Source organism: Scyliorhinus canicula, chromosome 13 (genome assembly GCF_902713615.1).
Source record: "Scyliorhinus canicula chromosome 13, sScyCan1.1, whole genome shotgun sequence".
Classification (NCBI taxonomy): Eukaryota; Metazoa; Chordata; class Chondrichthyes; order Carcharhiniformes; family Scyliorhinidae; genus Scyliorhinus; species Scyliorhinus canicula.
In genome coordinates this window covers 157,388,231-157,410,275 of record NC_052158.1, presented here as the reverse complement: position 1 = coordinate 157,410,275, position 22,045 = coordinate 157,388,231, and the positions used below count along the sequence as shown (strand labels likewise).

Below are 22,045 nucleotides of genomic sequence, written 5' to 3'. Positions count from 1 at the left end.
GTGGAGAGGGGGCATGCTGGAGAGAAGGGACAGGGTAACAGAGCTGTTAGTGGCCAGGCCCCTTTGTTGGAAGATCGGGAGGCGACGAGGCTGGCCCGTGTGCGGTGGCCCAGGATCACACATTGGGCATTCTTGCTCCTCCTCCAGCATGTCGCCTCTGTGCTGCCCGATGCAGGGTGCAGAAGGCCAAAGCAATACTCGAGACCCTCCTGGGGCTATATTGGACCACCCCATCAGAGTGGCCCAAGCATTGAAAATGCACCTTTAGGATGTCGATGCACCGCTCAATGACGCTCCGGATTGCTGCATTGGAGTCGTTCTAACGAGTCTCCGCACAGGTCTCATCAGCCATGACCGCAGCAAGTAACCCTTGTCACCCAAAAGCCAAACCCTCACCCAAGGGAGTCCTTCAAAGATGCTGGGGTGCAGCAGGATGTATGTGCCATGCTGCTGCCTGGGTACCGGGGACAGATGTGCAGCTGATGATCACACACCAGCTGTACATATAGGGAGTGGAAGCCCTTCCTATTGATGTAGGACACCCCATCTCAAACCGGTGCTCAGAGGGGGGCATGTGATCCATCGATCACCACCTGGGGGGTGCCAGCAATGGTGGTAATCAGCTGCCTGGGCATCTTGTTGGGCCTGGTGCAGATTGAAGTTGATGTAGTCCGATGCCTAGACGCACAGGGCATCTGTAACAGCCTGCATGCACCTCTGTGCAGACATTTGCGAGATCTCACTCAGGTCCCCGCTTGAACCCTGGAATTATCACCTTGACAGCCACCGGGAGCAGTTGTCCTCTGTGGTGCCCCTGTGGTGCCTCTGTGGTGCCCCTGTGGTGCCTCTGTGGTGCCCCTGTGGTGCCAGGTGCACCACCATCTGGCACAGGTAGCACATGGTCTCTGTGGTGGGCGGCTGTTGGCAGCACATGCTGCTTGGCACCTCCTGGAAGGACAGGCAGCGTCTGTATACACATGGCCTGTCGCGGCACCTTCTCCACACCTCCTCCTCGGCCTGTTGAATGGCTGGAACCGCCTGTCCCTGGTCTTCTGGGTCAGGCTCCTCTTGTGTAGGGTCCTCCCTGGGCAGGCCCTGCCCTTCCAGCCTCCGTGTACCCCCGACGGCAGCTACGGCCAGCTAGATAATGAGCATTGCTGGCTGGACTCTGAGATTCATCCCTGTCCACAGGGTTACCGGTGGCTGCTGCAAACAGTGTCAGCGACAGGCTCCGTGGCCCCTGTCCTATTTCTATTGGTCTCCTCACTGGGTGAACCGTGTTCTCCCGCCAACAGGGTGGCACCTGATTGTGTGTTGGAGAAGGTCACCGTGTGTCACCAATCATCTCCATGCAGAGAGACCAGGTCCTACAGGTGGGGGTGAGGCAGGGAGGTGGGACCTGAGCTGCAGTGTGATGTGAAGTCTGGGGGTAACACACAGGTAGTGACAGAGAGCTGGCCAGGTTTCCTGGCTGGGGCAGGGACAGGGTGGCAGGGCTTGGAGACAGCTGGTGGTCCAGAGGGGTGGACTAGCTGATAGTGTGAGTCCTCGGCCCTGAGAGGGGCAGTGTGCCAGCGAGTGTGAGGGCGTAGGTATTCTTTGTTTGGGGGGAGCTTTGCTATTCCCCTCTTCCCCTGCAGTGGGGCCGAGTTACTGATGAGTCAACTGAGGAGTGGCAGCACCTGATTGAGCTTGGCCACGCCCATCCCGGTGATGGCTCAGTCGGGGTCTGAGGTTTTCCAGAGGGGCGGCCTGGGTGGGCTCCCAAATGACCAGAGGCTCTCTGAACATTTCCAGGACACAGTGAGCAGTCAGCAGAGTGAGCAGCCAGGGGCCTGTGAGAAGCAGCAAAGGGGGATGTTTAAAACCCAGAATGCAGCAATGGGGGTCTGAGCCAGGCCACCCCGATCCCGAGGGGGACACCCCGAGTCCACGGACTTGGCCGAGCTATTCCCCTCGGAACAGACAGCCACCCCTCAGCAAGCCCGAGATTTGAGAGCATTTAAAAGTTTCCGTACCTTCTGGCTGCCCCTCAACAGCCACTTCACAAAACTTTTCACAGTAACTTAATTGAAGCCAACTTGTGATAAGAAGCGATTATTATTATTATTCTTAGTATCCAGGTCCCGTTTGTAAATACTTGCACCAATTCGCTCCCATGTGACTTCCACCGAAGAGGGGCGGAGCACCGGGAAGGGGCGGAGCATCACTGAGGGGCGGAGCATCACGGAGGGGCGGAGCACCGGGAAGGGGCAGAGCATCACGGAGGGGTAGAGCATCACTGAGGGGTAGAGCATCGTGGAGGTGGGGAAGATCGTGGAGTGGCGGAGGATCGTGGAGGGGCGGAGGATCATGGAGGGGCGGAGGATCATGGAGGGGCGGAGCATTGCGGAGGGGCGAAGGATTGTGGAGGGGTGGAGGATCGTGGAGGGGCGGAGCATCGTGGAGGGGCGGAGCATCACAGAGGGGCAGAGCATCATGGAGGGGTGAAGCATCATGGAGGGGCATAGGATCGTGGAGGGGTGGAGCACCATGGAGGGCCAGAGCATCGTGCAGGGGCGGAGCATCATGAGGGATGGAGCATCACGAGGGCGCAGCATCATGGAGGGGCAGAGCATTGTGCACGGGTGGAGCATTGTGCAGGGGCGGAGCATAGCAGAGGGGTGGAGCAGCACAGAGAGGCAGAGCGCCATGGAGGGGTAGAGCGCCATGGAGGGGCAGAGCCTCACGAGGGGCGGAGTACCATGGAGGGGCAGAGCATCATGGAGGGGCGGAGTGGTGGTGCAGAAGTGAATGTTCGTGGAAAGGGTGCCAATCAAGCAGACTGCTCTGTCCTGGATGGTGTTGAGCTTCTTGAGTGTTGTTGGAGCTGGGCTCATCCAGGCAAGAATAATCCAGGAGATTATTCATCACACTCCTGACTTGTGCCTTGTAGATGGTGGCCAGGCTCTGGGTAGCGAGTTATTCACGTAGGGTTCCGAGCCTTTGACCTGCTCTTGTAGCCACTGGGTGGAATTGCCGCATGTCAGGTTCACATTGAAAACCGCCGTGCATCTCTCCAGCCGCATTGCTGGGTTTTCTCTCCGGATTTTATGGCACTCAAGGCAGACAGAATCTGGGCTGTGATTTGTGCCATCGCTCTGGTGGGGTGGGGCCTGTTCCACAGAGGCCAGGCGGCATCTTTAAAATGCACCATGACCGGGCACTGGCAGAGAGACAGGAGCAGATCCGGGGGCAATGCCAGGGCCCTGTCCAGGCACGTCCCTCACCACCCAGGGGCCATACTTACTTATCTGCCCCAGCGTGGTCACCATGACTGTTTTTCATGTTTGATAACCAGCAGTGATTCGTGGCCAGCATGAAGCCACACTGACTGGGTGGGGTGACCCATTGGGGGTGGGGGAGGGGGGTGAGGAAAGTAGCAACGTCAAGCCCATTACTGATATTGAAACCATTCTAATGTATGCGAATCGGGCTCTGGGTGTGAACCTGATGGTGTCATTAGAGAGTGTTTGGGAAGATCACGTTGGGAAATCACGGCAAGCAAATCCTGTTTTTGGCCTCTTGCAATATTTAGTGGCCATTAGTGTATTTGCGCCCACAGCTAATACAGCTGCTCGATGGTGGTTGCAGTATTTATATGGATAGTCCAGTTCAGTTTCTGATCAATGGTAACTTCCAGGATGTTGATTGTGGGAGATTCAGCGATTGTAATGTCATTGTCAAGGGACAATGGTGAGATTCCCTCTTGTTAGAGATCATCATTTCCTGGCACTTGTGTGGTTTGAATTTAACTTGCTACTTGTCAGCCCGAGCCTGGATATTGTCCAGGTCTTGCTGCATTTAGACATGAACTCGTCATTATCTGAGGAGTCACGAATGGTGCTGAACATTGTGCAGTCATCCGCAAACATTACCATTCTGACCTTCTAATGGGAGGAAGGTCATTGATGAAGCAGCTCAAGATGGTTGGGCCTAGGACACTATTATGAGGAACTCCTGCAGTGATGTCCTGGAGCTGAGATGATTGACCTCCAACAACCACAACCATCTTTTGTGCCAGGTATGACTTCAATCACTGGACAGATTTTCCTCCCGATTCCCATTGACTCCAGTTTAGCGAGGGCCTCTTCCTGCCATACCTGGTCAAACGCTGCCTTGATGTCAAAGTCAGTCACTCCGCCGTCACCCACTCTTCGAGAGAAGAGTTACAGATATTCACTTCCCTTTGGCAGTCCTGGAGCCAACCCAGCTTCCCCTCCCTCCAACCTTCCGAAGGGACCATTCCCATCATGCCACACTGGCCCCTCCTTCATCATCCCAAACACCTCATCCCCTTCCCAAGGCACCTTCTCTTGCAGTGGCAGGAGATATAACTCTGTCCCTTTCACCCCTCATGGTCAAATCTCCTAAACCATCCTTCCAGGTGAAGCAGGAATGTCCTCCTTTCAATGTAGATACTGTATTCACCGCTCACAGTGAGGTAACCTCTACACTGGGGGGAATACATACAGAGCGGTTGACTGCCTGGCAGAACACCTCACTCAGTCCACAAGAATGACCCCGACTGTCTTGTCTCATGTCATTTCACTTCACCATCTTGCTCTCACGTTCACGTTTCTGTCCTTGGCCTGCTGCAATATTTCCGTGAAGCCCAATGGTACCTCACCCTCCAATTAGGCACTTTGCAGCTCTGGATGCTTTCAACAACTTCACACCACAGACTATTTCCTGTTGTGCCAGTCTGCATCTTGTTCTCATACGTTTGCTTTCAGACGGTGCTATTTTGTTCTACTATTATCGCATTCTGATATTGCCATCCCTGATATATGGGTGGCATGGTAGCACAGTGGGTAGCACCATTGCTTCATGGCCCCAGGTTCGATTCTCGGCTTGGGTCACTGTCTGTGCGGAGTCTGCACGTTCTCCCCGTGTCTGCGTGGGTTTCCTCCGGGTGCTCCGGCTTCCTCCCACAAGTCCCAAATGACATGCTTGTTAGGTCAATTGGACATTCTGAATTCTCCCTCTGTGTCCCCGAACAGGTGCCGGAATGTGGCAACTAGGGGCTTTTCACAGTAACTTCATTGCAGTGTTAATGTCAGCCTAATTGTGACAATAATAAAGATTATTTTGCGTGACAATATAAGAAAATGAAAATGAAATGAAAATCGCTTATTGTCACAAGTAGGCTTCAAATGAAGTTACTGTGAAAAGCCCCTAGTCGCCACATTCCGGCGCCTGTTCGGGGAGGCGGGTACGGGAATTGAGCCGTGCTGCTGGCCTGCTTTAAAAGCCAGCTATTTAGCCCAGTGTGCTAAACCAGCCCCGAAAATAAATAAAAATAAATAAAATTAAAAATAAATAAAGTACTAAACAGGATTGGGCCATTCAGCCCCTCGAGTCCGCTCTGCCATTCCATATGATCATGGCTAATCTCTTGGCCTCAACTCCACTTTCCTGCCCGTTCTCCATAACCCTTCAACCCACTACGTACTAATTAAAAATCTGTCTATCTCCTCCTTAAAATTACCCAAAGTCCCAGCATCCACCTCACTCTGGGGCAGCGAATTCCACAGATTCACAATGGGAGAAGTAATTTCTCCTCATTTCTGTTTTTAATCAGCTACCCCTTACCCTAAAACTACGACCTCTCGTTCTAGATTGTCCCACAAGAGGAAGCATCTGCTCTATGTCTACTTTGTCAATACCTTTTATCATCTTATACACCTCAATTAGATCTCCTCTCATTCTCCTGAACTCGAGACAGTATCGGCCTAAACCGGTCAGTCTCGCTTCATAAGACAAACCTCTCATCTCTGCAATCAGACAGTGCTGATCTTTATTGTGCTTCTAATACCTATTTTGACCAAACTTTGTTCTTTATTTAAAAAATAAATACATTTAGAGTTCTTAATTCATCTTTTCCAATTAAGGGCCAATTTAGCGCGGCCAATCCACCTATCCTGCACATCTTTAGGTTGTGGAGGTGAAACCCACGCAGGCACGGGGAGAATGTGCAAACCCCACGCAGGATCGAACCTGGGACCTCAGCGCCGTGAGGCAGCGGTGCTTACCACTGCGCCACCTTGCTGCACATTAAACCTTGTTCTTTAACACCATCGTCACCACTCGCTTTGCCTATTTTCCATGATCTCTTTGTCATTTCATCTCCCTCACTCTCCACCTTCCCTTTTGCTCCACCTGCCCCTCCCCCATTTTCCAACAGCATTAAACCCGTCACACTTTGGGCAGCACGGTGGCACAGTGGTTAGCACTGCTGCCTCACGGCGCCGAGGTCCCAGGTTCGATCCCGGCTCTGGGTCACCGTCCGTGTGGAGTTTGCACATTCTCCCCGTGTCTGCGTGGGTTTCGCCTCCCACAACCCAAAGATGTACAGGCCAGGCAGATTGCCCCTTAATTGGAAAAAATGAATTGGCTGCTCTAAATTTCTAAAAAAAATAAGTAAACAAATTTTTAAAACCATCACACCTTCACTTTGCTTCAGTCGTGAAGTGTCATATTAGACTGGAAGCGTTATATCCGTTTATCTCTCCACTGATGCTGCCTGACATGCTAAGTTTTTCCAACACTTTCAAGTTGCCCCTGGCACGTCTGGCTCTATAAGTTTAACGGTGTACGCCCTTGTTCTGGATCCTCCCCACCACAGGAAATCTGTATCCACTTGTATCTACCCCATCAATATTTTTTGGTCGTCTTACATACACAGAGGAGATGTGACTGAGTTGTAAGCGCATGAGAAAAGTGGCCAAACTGTTGTGCTACGCAATAAAACAAAGGCCTCCAGAAACTAAAGGAGCAGGAGGTGCCTTGTGAAATCTGAATTAAGAAAACCAGGAGTAAGAAAATGACACATTTAATTTATTTTTTTTTAAAAAAAGCTTCAAGCTTGACTTAATACCTGCTGTTAAAACAGCTACACACAAAATGAGAAAAGGAGGTAGGTTAAAAAACAGGAAATGACATAGATCAATTCATGACAACACTCTAGTCCATAATCAGCCATGCCCCGCAGCTATTTAAGGAAAGAATATTCTTCACATCACTCAGGCCAATCGTAATCATTTAGACAGATACACAAGAGGGCTCTAGAAAGGAGCAGAACTCATCAAACTCCCAAATAACATATGCTACGTTGCCACTTTATATCCCCCCCCCCCCCCCCCCCCCCGCCCTCACTGGGTACCCAGAAGGAAACTCGGGAATATATTTGGAAATGAAGGCTCCCGGTAAAACCTGTCTGACTGAACTGGTATAATCTAGCTTCAAATCAAACTCCAGTATCGCCTCTTGTCAGTTTTGCTTGCTTTTGTTTTATGACTGGGATGTGAAAATTTCGAACTGCTTTGTTTTTGTTCCTCCCGGGATAACTCGTGACGTGGAAATCAAATTTCTTGCTGTCGGCATTTGCGTTTTCAAAACGACCGAAACGCCATTGAAAAGGGGTTTGGGGGCTGGGCGCACGGCTTGTGTAGCGGGACGTGACCAGCTCCTCACCGCTGATATGCCAACTTTCGGCCCTGTCTTTGGGCCAGGAATGTGGCCCTCCGAAATGGCCTTGCGAGCACTCAATTCAAGGGAGGCTCAGGCTGGGTACCAATGCTGGCCTTGCCAGCAATACCCACACCCCGCAACAGAATCTAAAAGACAGTGTGGGTAATACCTACACCACCTTGATGCCATTGGAATGTTCAGGACTGGAGCCCTGAGGGGTCGGGGGGTTAATTAGGGGGGAGAGAGGGCGCTGTGGGGGAGGTATCTGAAATGGTCTCATTGGTTGGCACTTTGAGGTCTTCAACTTGGCACCCATCCCTTTCACAGCCCTCAGGAATATTATATCTCCAAAATAACCCTCCGATACTCCTCTCTCGACCTTCCTCCCCCCCCCCCCCGCCCCCCCCCCCCGCCCCTCTATCCTCTCTCTCTCCATACCTCTTCCCTCTTGCGCTCTCCCTTCATCTCCCCTTCTGCCTCCCCCCCCCCCCCCCCTCTCTCTGTAATCCCTCCCAAACTGACATTTGGCCGAAGGGAAAGGCTCCACTGTCTGACGTTCCCTCACAAAGTGACATTGCGGATTTGTCTGCAACCTGTCAGTCCCAGGGGGAAAAGGTCCACAGAGGAAGTTCCTCAGATTAAACACCAGCGATCCTAAGGAAACCCATTAACTGCCTGTAGGCCCAGAACCGAACACTAGTAGTCAAAGGAGTAAATTCACTCCTGCGAATTAAGCCGCCCAGCTACAAACTGAGCTTTTTCCACTAAACTAGCAGTAGAATTTTTATGCTGTTCCATCAATTTGAAATTAAGAGTATTTCACTTTTTAAAAAAAAATGTCTTTTTCCCTGTTATGAGTAAAGCCTTTACTCCATTGTTAGAATGATCAATATTGACAGCCCCGTCTATCCCACACCAGGTCTCTTGCTTCTAACGCTCACAAGGAACCAAAAATGTTTTGGAAAAAATGGTTTGGGTTCATTGGCCCACTGATACCCCCAGCACCCAGCACGCCGGTCTGTAATGACAGCTCCCTCCCTACCCTGTATGTCAGAAGTACTGTCCTCTCTCTCTCTCTCTCTGTTCAGTTCTGGTGAGACGGGGCCTGCAGGAAAACAACCCCACAATCTTCAGAACGTCCTGACGCTAAGGAGTCTTCACAGCCGTCTCGATGCTGAACGTTCCTCCTCAGACACTGTTGCCACGCGCACAAGGTTTACCGGAACTTAAAAAAAAATCATCATCATCATCACTATCACCTCAAGATACAGGCTTTGTTATATTGCATTAGTCCTTTTATATCCGTAACGTCAAGAGGCATTTTTCCTTTAAAGGTTAGAAATCACTCTAAATTGTCGACGTCCGTTGTGTCAGTGTGAGTCTGTAAAGAATGCGTGCTCTTCGTCTTGTTACCAGTTCATCATCGAGTTCCTGTTCAGGGTCATGAAGAAGACTTGGCTACTTCCCCCCGAACGCACGGACGCAAAAAAAACCTGGAAATGAGAGAGGGTCAGCACTTGAAATACCGAGGGAGCGATTTTCAGCCCAGGCTCATCATCAGCGAGAACGGCGACGGGGAGGCGGAACGCCTCGCGAATCGGAAAACACAATCCTCGCCGGCGGGAGCGCGTTTTCCAAATTTCCACACCACTCGCCAGTGAAGGAACCGATACGGGTGGGAACCTCATTTAAATACATTTACCGAGCCCCTCCTGACACATGATTAACACCCCCCCCCCCCCCCCCCCCCAGAGAGGCTCAAAGTCGGGACCGACAACCCGGCTGTGTATCGGGGAGAGCGACACATTGGGTGTCAGTCAAGAGTCTGAGAAATATGGGAGCATTCCGTCCTTAATGTTAGCAAAACCCACAGGAGTGAGTTCCAGGGCGTCATCTAATCAAGGGATTCGGGGGAGGGGTGCAGGGTGGTTTATAGAGAAAATAACAGATTCCCGGGAGAGAGTTACAGGCTAGGGTTTGGTGCAATGCTTTTCCTCGTTTGTCCAACCACACAGAAACCTAGAGGTTCTTGTGCAGGCCGGGCACACGTTGACCCCTCTACCACAGATATGTGGGTGTGGATAAAAATGTAAAGGGCCTGCATAATTAAATCAATAGGTTTGTGCAAAAAAAATGGGAAACGTCGATCTGGATCTTCTATTTACATGGATCAGTTCTGTACTCACCTAGACTATCCTCACAGCTATCAGGCGAATCGGACACTGGCTCATTCAGTTGTACTTTAACCCAGGTAACTGAGGCCCCAGGGCCAACTCGGCCTCAGGGCAATGGGGCCCCAGGGTCAACAAGGCCCCAGGGTCAATGAGGCCCCAGGGTCAACAGGGCCCCCTGGTCAACAAGGCCCCAGGGCCAACAGGGCCTCAGGGCCAACGGGGCCCCAGGGTCAACAGGGCCCCAGGGCCAACGGGGCCTCAGGGCCAACGGGGCCCCAGGGTCAATGGGGCCCCAGGGTCAATGGGGCCCCAGGGTCAACGGGGCCTCAGGGTCAACGGGGCCCCAGGGTCAACGGGGCCCCAGGGTCAACGGGGCTCCAGGGTCAATGTGGCTTCAGGCCAATGAGGCCTCAGGGCCAATGGGGCAAAGGGCTAATGAGGCAAAGGGCCAATGAGGCAAAGGGCCAATGGGGCAAAGGGACAATGGGGCAAAGGGCCAATGAGGCAAAGGGCCAATGGGGCCCCAGGGTCAGTGTGCTCGAATGTAATTTAGGTTAGAAAAAGGAAGCAGATCCTCACCTTGTCATTCCGTTCACAAAGAAACTTCAAGCGTTGAGCTCTCTTATGCATGAAGACACCATCGAGGTGCCCCGTCTCCACTGACCGAATTTCAATGGCCTTCTCCCCCCAGCCCATTATCTGGCTGGAATGGATATAGGCTGTGGGGAATAAACAGAGGCTGCATTATCCAGGTGACTGTCACAGGGGGGACAGGGAAACAATTCGAGGAAGATTTCTGCATCCTTACCGACAGATGTGGGCATCTCGCCCCATTGCAACACAATGTCCTTGGTGATTCGCCCGTAGGTGTTGACATAAACCCCCTCATCCTCGTAACAGAGCAGCATTTCCATCCCATCGGTTTTAGGGAGAATGATGAGAGCATGAGGTGTGATGTTGGCCTGAATCTGGATTGAAAGTGTTCAGGAATACTATTAATGAACAGGAAAACAGATAGACACCAAGGCAGGAATGATTGACAGAGAGAAAAAGAGTGATGGAGACAGTTACAGTGTAGGTGTAGGTGAAGGGTGGGGGGGGGGGAGAGATAGAGAGAGAGAGAGAGAGAGCGAGAGATAGGAAGAGAGGCTGAGAGAGGCGGAGATGGAGAGGCAGAGGAGCGATGTAGAGGCGGAGGAGATATGTAGAGGCGGAGGAGATATGTAGAGGCGGAAGAGAGATAGTCGGGTGGGGAAGAGATATTGAGGGGGAGAGATATCGAGGGGGGAGGGAGATCAAGAGGGAGGGAAATTGAGGGGGAGAGAAATCGAGGGGGGAGAGATAGAGGCTCAGAGGCCCCTCTTTACCTGCCTGCACTCCCCCTGCCTTCAACCCCCCCATCTTATTTCATGGGCATGGCCTCCCCCGCCCCCTGGCCCTTGGCAGTGTGCTCCTAGCAGCTTGGGAACCTTCGCAGTGCCCAGGGTGACAGTGCCAAGGTGCCCACATTCCAGGAGGAGGACCAGGGGGCCACCCTGCCCTTCCCCTGACCACCCAGGGGTCTCAGATGGCCCGGGAGCCCCCCCCTCCCCCCCCGGGTGCCATTCTGCCTGGTCCATGTTTGTGTGGACCAGCACTGATAGGCGCCCGGCTGCATCCTCCCTGGGGAGGCCGGAGAATCGCGGGAGTCTGGTGGATCCTGGATAGGTAGGACATAAGTAAGTTTATCATTTAGTCCATTTGGGGTGGGGTTCCGACGCTGATATCTCGCGGGCCCCTCCCGGTATTCCCTGGTCACGTTGTGCTCTCATTTGCGCGCAATGCGGCAGGAGAATCGCATCCCGTGTGGGCTAAACCGGTGGGGGCCCCAAAAAATTACCAAATGCCATTGGATAGCAGTGGGGAACCCGCTGGCAACTCCCTGAAAACCCGCCACTAATTAACTCAGAAATCTTTGGGGAGAATCGCGCCCACTGTCTCGGAATCTCGAGTCAATAGTTTCGGCCATAATATAACTTTTCCAGTGATATTACAGCACTGGACCAAACTATTTAGTGAATATTCAGGTCTTGGGTTGGACCTAACGGTCGCGTTGCACCCAAGAAGCATCGTGGTGCAATCGGCATGCGGGAGAACCCACTTTGGGAATCTACCCGGCTCAACACGCCTTGTAAATCGCAATATGGATCACTTTCTGACAAATCTGCATATTAATGTGAGGCTGTACGTTCGCAAGATCTAACCAAAGTGTTGGGATCTAACTCTCTCGTCTCGGGAGATCTTGGGCGAGTGCCGTTCAGTGCTGATCTCCACAAACCAGGACCAGGTGGAACGGCGCTGGTGGGGGGTCTCCCAGGGGATTGGAGACCCCCAGGTGCATGCCCCCTGGGCAGGATGGTACCCTGGCACTGCTGGTGCCACCTGGCAATGCCAGCCTGGCACCCTAGCAGTGCCAGCTGGGTGACACCCTGGCATTACCAAGGTGCCCAGGTGGCATTGCCAGATGGCAGGGGCACTGCCAGGCTGGCACTGCCAAGGTGCCAAGCTGGCATTTGTGCGCGACGCTGATTGGGCCAAGGCGTGCCCTGCGTGGGTGTGGGGAGTGTGGGGTGGTGGCCTGGGGACCTCCTTGGGTTGGGGCATTGGGGGGTTCACGGGTTGCGTCGGGGCCGCTGGGGATCGGGATGCCATTTTAAAATGGCGTCTCGATCTCTCGCCGCTGCACTGAGGAATTCCGGTGTGTGGGGCTCCTCAGCGCAGTAAACGGGGCTGAGTGTGACCTCGTCGGGAGGTTCCCCACTGAGGCCCCAGATCCACCTGGTGGGCACTGGCTAGCCGGGTGTTTCTCGGCGCTCCGAGAGCCGGGAAACACCCGGCTAATCCCGTTCGCTAAGGGACTCCGACCCCATTCGGGTAGACCTCGCCCCCGGTAAAAGTTCAAAGGCCAGGGTTAAGAGTTACTGAGAAGAAATAAAGAGGAAGAATCTGTTAGAGGCAACGTCAATGTGAGACTAGGTGACAAGATAACAGCAAAGGTAGATTTTGGGATCCACCCCATTAGCAGGTTTGGGTTTGTAACTAGGAGGTGCAAACATTATATCAGCTGGGATTGTTCTCCTTATTGCACAGAAGCTTGAGGAGAGATTTCAAAGTGTTACAATTCTGAGGGATTTTGGTAAGTAGGGAGCCACGCTGTCCACCGGCAGGAGGGTAGGTAAGCAGAGAACACAGGGTGAAGAACCAACAGTGGGGTCGAGGCAATGCTTCCTTCCTCAGAGATCAACACGCTGTCTGAAAGACTTGCCAAAAGGGGAATGGAGGAATATTTTAATTGGAAAGGGCAGGAGAGTGGTGGCTGGCACAGATAAGATGGGCCAAATGGCCAACTTCCATCTGTATTATTCTAAACCATTACAACACAAAAGTTGTGGTCGGCATTGAAGGGTTTCACTGGTTGCAAAGAATAGGTTGGATGGCTTCTCTACGGAATCAATGTTGGAACAGCAGAACACTGCACTTACATGTGATGGTAGATAAATGTCATAGACATTCCCTGAATCGACATCAATCACATGGAAGCCAGTATGCGACCCGTAGATAACCTTCAACCGTTGCCCCTCTTCCACCGTTAGGTCAACCAATAATGGTCTGTGCTGAAGATCTGAAAAAGACTGTTGAGGGAAGCTCATTATTCTGAACGTTGATGAATTCGTTGCCAAAGGAAAAACATGATAAGATTGTGTTGTGTTACGTTTGTACCTTGAAGGCCATAAACTTGTGATAAGGTTTTGGTGCCCAGGCATAGATTTCCACCGCATTCTTCAAAGCGATCACGAGAAACCTAATCCTCTCGTATTTAACTGCAAATTGGAATGAAACATAAAGAGTTGAAGAAGTCATTTTTAAAAATGATTTCACAGGATGCAGGGGTCGCTGGGCTGGGCCAGCATTGATTGCCCATCCCTAATTGCCCTTGAACTGAGTGGATTGCTCGGCCATTTCAGGGGGCAGTTAAGAGTCAACTGCATTGCTGTGGGTCTGGAGTCACATGTCGGCCAGACCGGGTAAGGACGGCAGATTTCCTTCCCTAAACGACATTAGTGAACCAGATAGGTTTTTAAGATGGAGAACAGGAGCAAGGAGTTTATGATGAACTTGTATGAGGCCTAGTTCGGCCTCACCTCGAATATTGTGCCCAGTTCTGTGCGCCACACTTTAGAACGGATGTGAAGGCGTTGGAGAGGGAGCAGAGAAGATTCAGGAGAATGGTCCCAGGGGCTTCTTTTGGGAAGATAGATTGGACAGGTTGGGACTGTTTTCTTCTCTCAGAGGATAGTGAAACTGTGGAATTCTTTACTACAAAGGACTGTAGGGACTGGGTCATTAAATATATTCAAGACTGAGATAGACAGATGTTTAATCAGTGAGGGAATCGAGGGTTCTGGGGTTAATGCAGGAAAGTGGAGTTGAGGAATGTGACATCAGCCATGATTCCATTGAATGATGGAGCAGACTCGATGGGCTGAAAGATCTATGACTGCTCCTACGCTTTAAGGTTGAGAGGAGATTTGTTTTAAATTTTTCCAATTAACGGCAATTTGGCATGGCCAATCCTCCTAACCTGCACATCTTTGGGTTGAGGGGGTGAGGCCCACGCAGACACGGGGAGAATATGCAAACTCCACATGGACAGTGACCCAGGGTCGGGATTCAAACCCAGGTCCACGGCGGCGTGGGGCAGCAGTGCTAACCAATGCGTCACCGTGCCGCCCTGGCAATTTAATATACGGATTCAAAATTGCTTAACGAGAAACTGAAAGGATCGAGAATGATAGGGCGCACAGTTAAAATAATTTGTAAAAGAAGGAAAAGTGATACGAGGAAAATCATGAAGCGAGTGGTTAGGCTCTGTAATGCTCTCACAGAGAATGTGGTGGAGGGTGGTTCAATTGAAGCATTCAAAAGGGAATTGGTCTGTTGTCTGAAAAGGAAGAGCGTGCAAGGTTACAGGAAGGCAGGAGAATGGGGCTCGGGTGATTTGCTCATTCAGAGAGTTGGTACAGACAAAATGGGCCAAATGGCCTCCTTTGGCCTTGCAACAATTCTGTGATTTACAACAATTGCGATCATTCCATGGTCACCATTGCTGAGACTAGCTCCACATTCCAGATTTATTCACAGAATTTAAATTCCACCAGCTGCCATGGTGGGATTGGAACCCATGTCCCCAGAGCAATAGCCTTGGCCTCTGGATTACTTGCTGCAGTGCATCTTGTAGATGGTACACACAGCTGCCACTGTTTGTCGGTGACAGAGGGAATGAATATTTGTGAATGGGGTGCCAATCAAGAAGGCTGTTTTGTCTTGGATGGTGTTGTTGGAGCTGCACTCACTCAAGTGGAGAGTATTCCATCAGACTCTTGACTTGTGCCTTGTAGATGGTGGGCAGGCTTTGGGGAGTCAGGCAGTGAATGACACTCCGCAGGATTTCTAACCTCTAACCTGCTCTTGTAGCCCCAGCATTTATACGGCTGGTCCAGTTTAGTTTCAAGTCAATGGTAACCCCCACGATGCTGATAGTGGGGGATTCAACAATGGTAATGCAATGAAATGTCAAGATGCATTGATTCCCATTGTTCAGCAGCTGTGTGGCCATGGATTTTACTTGCCATTTGTTAGCATAAGACTGGATATTGTCCTGGTCTTGCTGAATTTGGACATGGACTGCTTCAGTATCTGGGGAGTCACGAGTGGTGCTCAACATTGTGCAGTCATCCGCAAACATTCCTATTTCTGACCTTACTTTGGAAGAATGGTCATTGATGAAGCAGCTGAAGATGGTTGGGCACAAGACATGACCCGTAGGAACTCGTGCGGTGATGTCCTGGAATGGAGATGATTGACATCCAACCACCACAACCATCTTAGTTTGTGCCAGGTAGGACGATTTAGTGGAGAGTTTCCCCCCCTGATTCCCATTGACTCCAGTTTTGCCAGGGCTCCTTGATGCCACATTCGGTTCAATGCTGCCTTGGTGTCCAGGGCAGTCACTCTCACCTCTGGAGTTCAGCACTTCCTTCCATGTTTCAACCAAGGTTATAATGAGGTCAGGAGCTGAGTGGCCCTAATGGAACTTAGTTCAAGTGCAAAACTGAGTGGAACATTTATCTGGATGGCTCTGTGGCCTTGCAGTGAGTAGTTTAATTTACCGGATCAGGGATGCCTCACCTTGGATCCCTGCTCCGTGCGGAATATGCTAACATCCGATGGCAGAGGGAATGATGGAATGCCATCAAATGTCCTATAGGAAATCCACTGGGGTTCCCACTCCTCAGCAACAATGGACTTGTTCCTGTCTCAATACAGGGTGAAGATATGATCATGTCTACACTTCACGTAGAAAGGACACATTGACCTTAGAACGAGTGTAGAGCAGATTTACCAGAACGATACCAGGGGTGAAATGGTTAGTTTATGAAGACAATTACAGAAAGAGACAGAAGGAAACTTTTTCTGTTGGTGGCGGCGTCTACAATAATTTCAAATTGTGGATTGTTAGATATTTACTGGGCCAGGATTTAAAAAGACATGGAGCCGAGTTGGTTGGATAACATTTGGGTACAATGTTAGGGTACAGATCAGCCATGACCTCATCGATTCTTCAGCAGGCTGGAGGGGCCAAATGGCCTCCTGCTGTTCCTCTCATTAGTGGTTGATTTATAAATGCTGAGAGAAAATTCCTCCTCTTTTGACTTCCAAGGGGAATTGAAAAAGCAAAGAAGAGATGCAAAGGGAGGGTAGGAGTTGATAGTGGCAGCCAAGGTCAAAGGAAATCTTTAAAATGAGGAGTGGGAACAATTCAGGACCAAAAACATTTTTAACGCGTGTAGGTAGGGGGCAAGGCTGAGATATTGAATGAATGCTTTGCAACGATGATGCTCGGCTAAGATAGTTGAAAGGTTTAAAATTGATGCGGAGGTTTTATCTAGCCTATCTGAACTTGGCAAGGCAGCAGGACCACGAGATACATGTAAGGAGATTAGAAATTGTGGAGATATTCGTGGCTATAATTTTCCAATCTTCATTCTTCCAAAGTACTGGAGAATTGCAAATATTACCCCCTTGTTCAAAAATAATTGTGAAGCAAAACCCAACAATTACAGACCAGGCAGTTGAACCTCATTGGTGGGGAATCTATTAGGGAAAATAATTCCAGGCAAAATTAATAGTCACTAGGGAAAATGTTGGTTAATAAAGGAAAGCAAACATACATTTGTACAGCTGAGTTAGTCGCCGTAGGATTCCTGGCCTTTGACCTGCCCTGGTAGCCATGGTATTAATATGGCTCGGTCCAGTTCAGTTTCTGATCAATGGTAACCCCCAGGATGTTGATTGTGGGGGATTCAGTGATGGCAATGCCATTGAATGTCAAGGGCAATGGTTAGATTCTATCCTGTAGGTGATGGTCATTGCCTGGCGTGTGTGTGGCGTGAATGTAACTTTCACTTGTCCGCCCAAGTGTGGATATTGTCCAGGTCTTGCTGCATTTGGACAGGTATTTGATAAAGTGTTGCACAACAGGCCAATAAGTGAAGTTAGAGCTCATGAAATAGAAAGGACAGTGGCACCATGGATATAATATTCACTGAGTTAAAGGAAACAAAGAGTAATGGTGGATGGTTGTTTTTTCAGACTGGGGGAAGGTTATAGTGGAATTCCCCAGGAGTCCGTCTTGTGACAGCTACTCTTCCTGACCTCGACTCTGGAGTGCAGGGTGCAATTAAACAATGAAATGAAACTTTGAAGTATTGTGAACTATGAGGGGCATAATGTAGAACTTCAAAAGGACATAGCCAGGTTTCTGGAGTAGGCAGATACGTAGCAGGTGAAATTCAATGCACAGAAGTGTGAAGGGATTCGTTTTGGTTCATGTCATGTGAGAGTGCCTTTAAGAATTGGATGTTTAAGAAATGTACCTTTAAGAAATGCAGCTGATCATATTACTGAAGTGATGTCACAGGGGAGGGGTAGCTGAGCTCACTTCTGCTTTTGGGAGCTTTAGTTTCAGTTTGAAGAAAGCTTGGGTGTGGCTGTGAGCTGCATTGCTGGTGATCTCTGCCATGAAGGACTATCTCTTAATCCTTTGGTGAAGTCGGAATTGTAAAAAGGTCTCAATATTGAATATAAATCTAAAGTGCTTCTGTTTGAAGGGTTTGTTAAGTCTTTTGGATGTGTAAAGGAACAGTTTGCAGGATTGGGTAGTGTTGTATTATTTTCGGGGTTATCTTTGAAGTAAAGGGTGTTAAGCGATCACATGTTTATTTTAAAGGTTAATTGGAGTTCATGGAATAAACATTGTTTTGATTTAAAAACCCTGTGTCCATAATTGTAATATTACACCTGGAGAACAAGCCGTGTGCTTCAAAGACAACAATCCATGAAAGTGTTAAACTCCATGATATATTTTGGGGTTCTGAAAACGCCGCTCCCATAACAATTGGGGGCTCTGGGGGGTAAAAGTCTATCTATTGGAGTGGCTTTTGTGAACTTAAAGACAGTGAAGGATTGATGCTATTCCGGTGTGGTATTTCAGTTTACGTGGGGAGAGTGTTGTGAACAATGGCTCTTTCGGAGGCTCAGAAGTTTTTGCGGGTGCACACGGTAACACGTGATACCTTACTGACAGAGACTAAAAAACTGTTAGGTTTCTGCGGTATCTGCGCATTTGCCTGTGATACATTCTGACTCATTAGATATGGCAAAGCTCCAGTTGCAGATTAAGCAATTGAACATGAAAAAGGATTAAAGCAACTTGAACATGAAAAAGAATTAAAGCGGCTTGAATATGCAATGAAAGAAAAAGAAAGAGCTAGAGATAGAGAGGAAAAAGAAAAGGAGAGAGAAGAAAGAAACAAAGAAAGAGATAGAGAGAAAAGGGAAAAAGAGAGAGAGTTTGAACTTCGGAAAATCGCTCTGAAACATGAAAATCATTTAAAATTGGCAGACACAAAGGGACACGTACAGTTGGAGGAGATGGATGAAGATAATGAGACAGAGCGTCACAGTCAAAGATGTGGTGGGGATCTATTTAAATATGTACAAGCATTGCCAAGGTTTGACAAGAAGGAGGTAGAAGCCTTTTTCATTTCATTTGAGAAGGTGGCTAAAAAAATGCAATGGCCACAGGACATGTGGGTATTACTGATTCAAAAAAGCTGGTAGGTAGGGCGAGTGAAGGGTTTGCATCACTACCGGAGGAGGTATCTGGAACATATGAGGAGGTGAAGAAATCCATCTTAAGTGCATATGAGCTAGTTGCTGAAGCTAACAGACAAAGGTTTAGAAATTTAAAGAAAGGATTTGGTCAAACATACATGGAGCTTGAAAGGATCAAGCAGAGTAATTTTGATAGGTGGATAAGGGCTTTGAAAATAGACCAAATGTATGAAGCTCTCAGAGAAATTATACTTTTGGAGGAGTTTAAAAATTCAATTCCTGATGTAGTGAGAACCCATGTGGAAGATCAGAGGGTTAAAACTGCGAGATTAGCAGCAGAAATGGCAGATAATTATGAATTAGTTCATAAATCAAAGATTGGTTTCCGACATCAGTTTCAGCCGGTGAGGGCTAGAAACTGGGGAAATTAGAAATACTCAAGTGGTAAAGGTAAAGGTGATCTCATGGGAGACAATAAAGAGAGTGTACCTCAGATTAAAAAAGAAATCCAGGAGGGTGGAAAAGAAATGAAAAGTTTAAAATGTTTTCACTGTAATAAACTAGGCCATGTAAAGTCACAGTGTTGGTGGTTGAAGAAAAGCACTGGGAAGGCTGATATGGTAAAACAGGATAAGACAGTGGGATTTGTTAGAGTGGTAAAGGAAAGCCCAAGGGAAGCGAAGGAGGTGCAAATAAGTGTACAGCCTGTTCAAGAAGTAATTATTAAGAAGGTGCCAGATGTCTTTAAAGAATTTACTTGTGTGGGTAAAGTTTACTCATGTGCATCAGGAGGAGCAGGTAAAGAAGTCACAATTTTAAGAAATACAGGGGCTAGTCAATCTTTAATGGTAAGAGATGAGGAATAATGTAGTTTGGGAAGAATGTTGCCAGAAAAGGTGGTGATATGTGGAATTCAGGGTGAGAGGAATAGCGTTCCATTATATAAGGTAAGGTTGGAAAGTCCAGTGAAGAGTGGTGAAGTGGTAGCAGGAGTAATAGAGAAACTATCTTGTCCAGGAATACAGTTTATTTTGGGTAATGATATAGCTGGATCGCAGGTGGGAGTGATGCCTACTGTGGTTGGTAAGCCAGTGGAAAACCAGACAACTGAAGTGTTGAAGGACGAATATCCTGGGATTTTTCCAGATTGTGTAGTAACAAGGTCGCAAAGTCACAGGTTAAGACAAGAGGAGAAATCAAAGAATGAAGATGAAGTTGAAGTGCAATTATCAAAAACGATTTTTGATCAGATGGTTGAAAAAGAACAAGAACAGGTGGAGGATGAGGCGGATATTTTTAGTTCAGGAAAATTGGCGGAGTTACAACAGAAAGATGTAGAAATAAAACGGATATATCAGAAAGCATATATGGGAGAGGATTCTGAGAGTATACCAGAGTGTTATTCCCGTAAAAGTGATGTCTTGATGCGAAAATGGAGACCTGTACATATGCAGGCGGATGAAAAGTGGGCAGAAGTTCATCAAGTAGTATTGCCGGTACGGTATAGAAAGGAGGTGTTGCGAATTGCACATGAGGTACCAGTGGGAGGTCATTTGGGAATAAGGAAAACTCAAGCTAAAATCCAGAAACATTTTTATTGGCCTGGGCTACATAAAGATGTCGTTAAATTTTGTCAATCATTTCACACATGTCAAGTGATAGGGAAACCTCAAGCAGTGATAAAACCAGCGCCCTTAATACCCATTCCAGCACTTGAGGAACCTTTTATGAGGGTCCAAATTGATTGTGTAGGACTGCTTCCTAAAACAAAAAGTGGGAATTAATATCTTTTGACTGTAATGGATGTGTCTACTAGGTTTCCAGAGGCCATTCCAGTACGTAATATTACAGCTAAAAGGATTGTGGAGGAGTTACTTAAATTCTTTACTAGATATGGACTACCCACAGAAATTCAATCGGATCAAGGATCGAATTTTACTTCAAAGTTATTCAAAGAAGTTATGGATAGCTTAGGAATAAAACAATTTAAATCAACTGCGTACCATCCAGAATTGAAGGGAGCGTCAGAAAGGTGGCATCAGACATTAAAGACAATGTTGAGGGTGTATTGTCAAGATTATCCAGAGGATTGGGATAAAGGAATTCCATTCGTATTGTTTGCAATTAGAGATGCACCTAATGAGTCAACCAAATTCCGTCCTTTTGAACTAATTTTTGGTCATGAGATAAGAGAACCACTTAAATTGATTAAGGAAAAATTGGTGGGTGAGAAATCGGAAATTATACTATTGGATTAAGTGTCAAATTTTAGGGAACGATTAAATAGAGCAGGTAAATTGGCCAGACAACATTTGAAAGGTGCACAAAATGTGATGAAACGGGTAGCGGACAAGAAATCCAAAGTTCGTAGTTTTGTCAGTGGGGATAAAGTTTTAGTGTTGTTACCAGTGGTCAGCGAGCCTTTAAAAGCTAGGTTTGGTGGACCTTATCAGATTGAAAGGAAATTAAGTGAGGTGAATTATGTGGTAAAAACACCAGATGGAAGCAAGACTCTCCGAGTGTGTCATGTGAATATGCTTAAAAGGTACTTTGAAAGGGAAGGAGAGAAAAAGGTTTTAATGATTCTAACTCAAAGTGACGAACCAAATCCAGATGACTGTGAATTTGACATGCCTCAAATTAAGTTGGAAAATGAGGATGTTCTTAAAAATTGGGATAAATTGTTAAGTTACCTTCCAGAGGAAAAACTTTTTTTTTTTTTAAATAATTTTTATTGAGAAATTTTGATTTTATACAACAATAACGCACCTTAGTAAAATACCGAAAATAACAATAATATTAACAATCATATACATTCGCCCCATCCCCATGAACAACCCAGCAGTTTAACAACAACGCAAATTAACACACTATAAAGTTACAGAATAAACACTACAATAATACACCCCCCCCCCCCCCCCCCCCCCGGGTTGCTGCTGCTATTGACCCAGTTGCCTATCTCTGAGCCAGGAAGTCCAGAAAAGGCTGCCATCGTTTATAGAACCCTTGTATTGATCCTCTCAGGGCAAATTTGACCTTTTCCAATTTTATAAATCCCGCCATGTCACTGATCCAGGTCTCCACACTTGGGGGCCTTGCATCCTTCCATTGTAACAGAATCCTTCGACGGGCTACTAGGGACA

The 22,045-nt window shown here is 48.4% G+C and overlaps 1 protein-coding gene across 1 annotated transcript in view; it reads right to left on the bottom strand.

Annotated features, from left to right (window-relative positions):
* Positions 1–7,997: 7,997 nt before the first annotated feature.
* The window catches only part of LOC119976763 (traf2 and NCK-interacting protein kinase-like), a 259,294-nt gene continuing 245,246 nt past the window's right edge, over positions 7,998–22,045 (bottom strand). The window contains exons 30-34 of the mRNA XM_038817506.1: positions 13,446–13,546; positions 13,208–13,357; positions 10,495–10,654; positions 10,266–10,405; positions 7,998–9,005 (exon numbers count right to left, since the gene is read on the bottom strand). Coding sequence (XP_038673434.1) covers positions 8,922–9,005; positions 10,266–10,405; positions 10,495–10,654; positions 13,208–13,357; positions 13,446–13,546 — 635 coding nt within the window. The 3' untranslated portion in view covers positions 7,998–8,921. The remainder of the gene's footprint in view (positions 9,006–10,265; positions 10,406–10,494; positions 10,655–13,207; positions 13,358–13,445; positions 13,547–22,045) is intronic.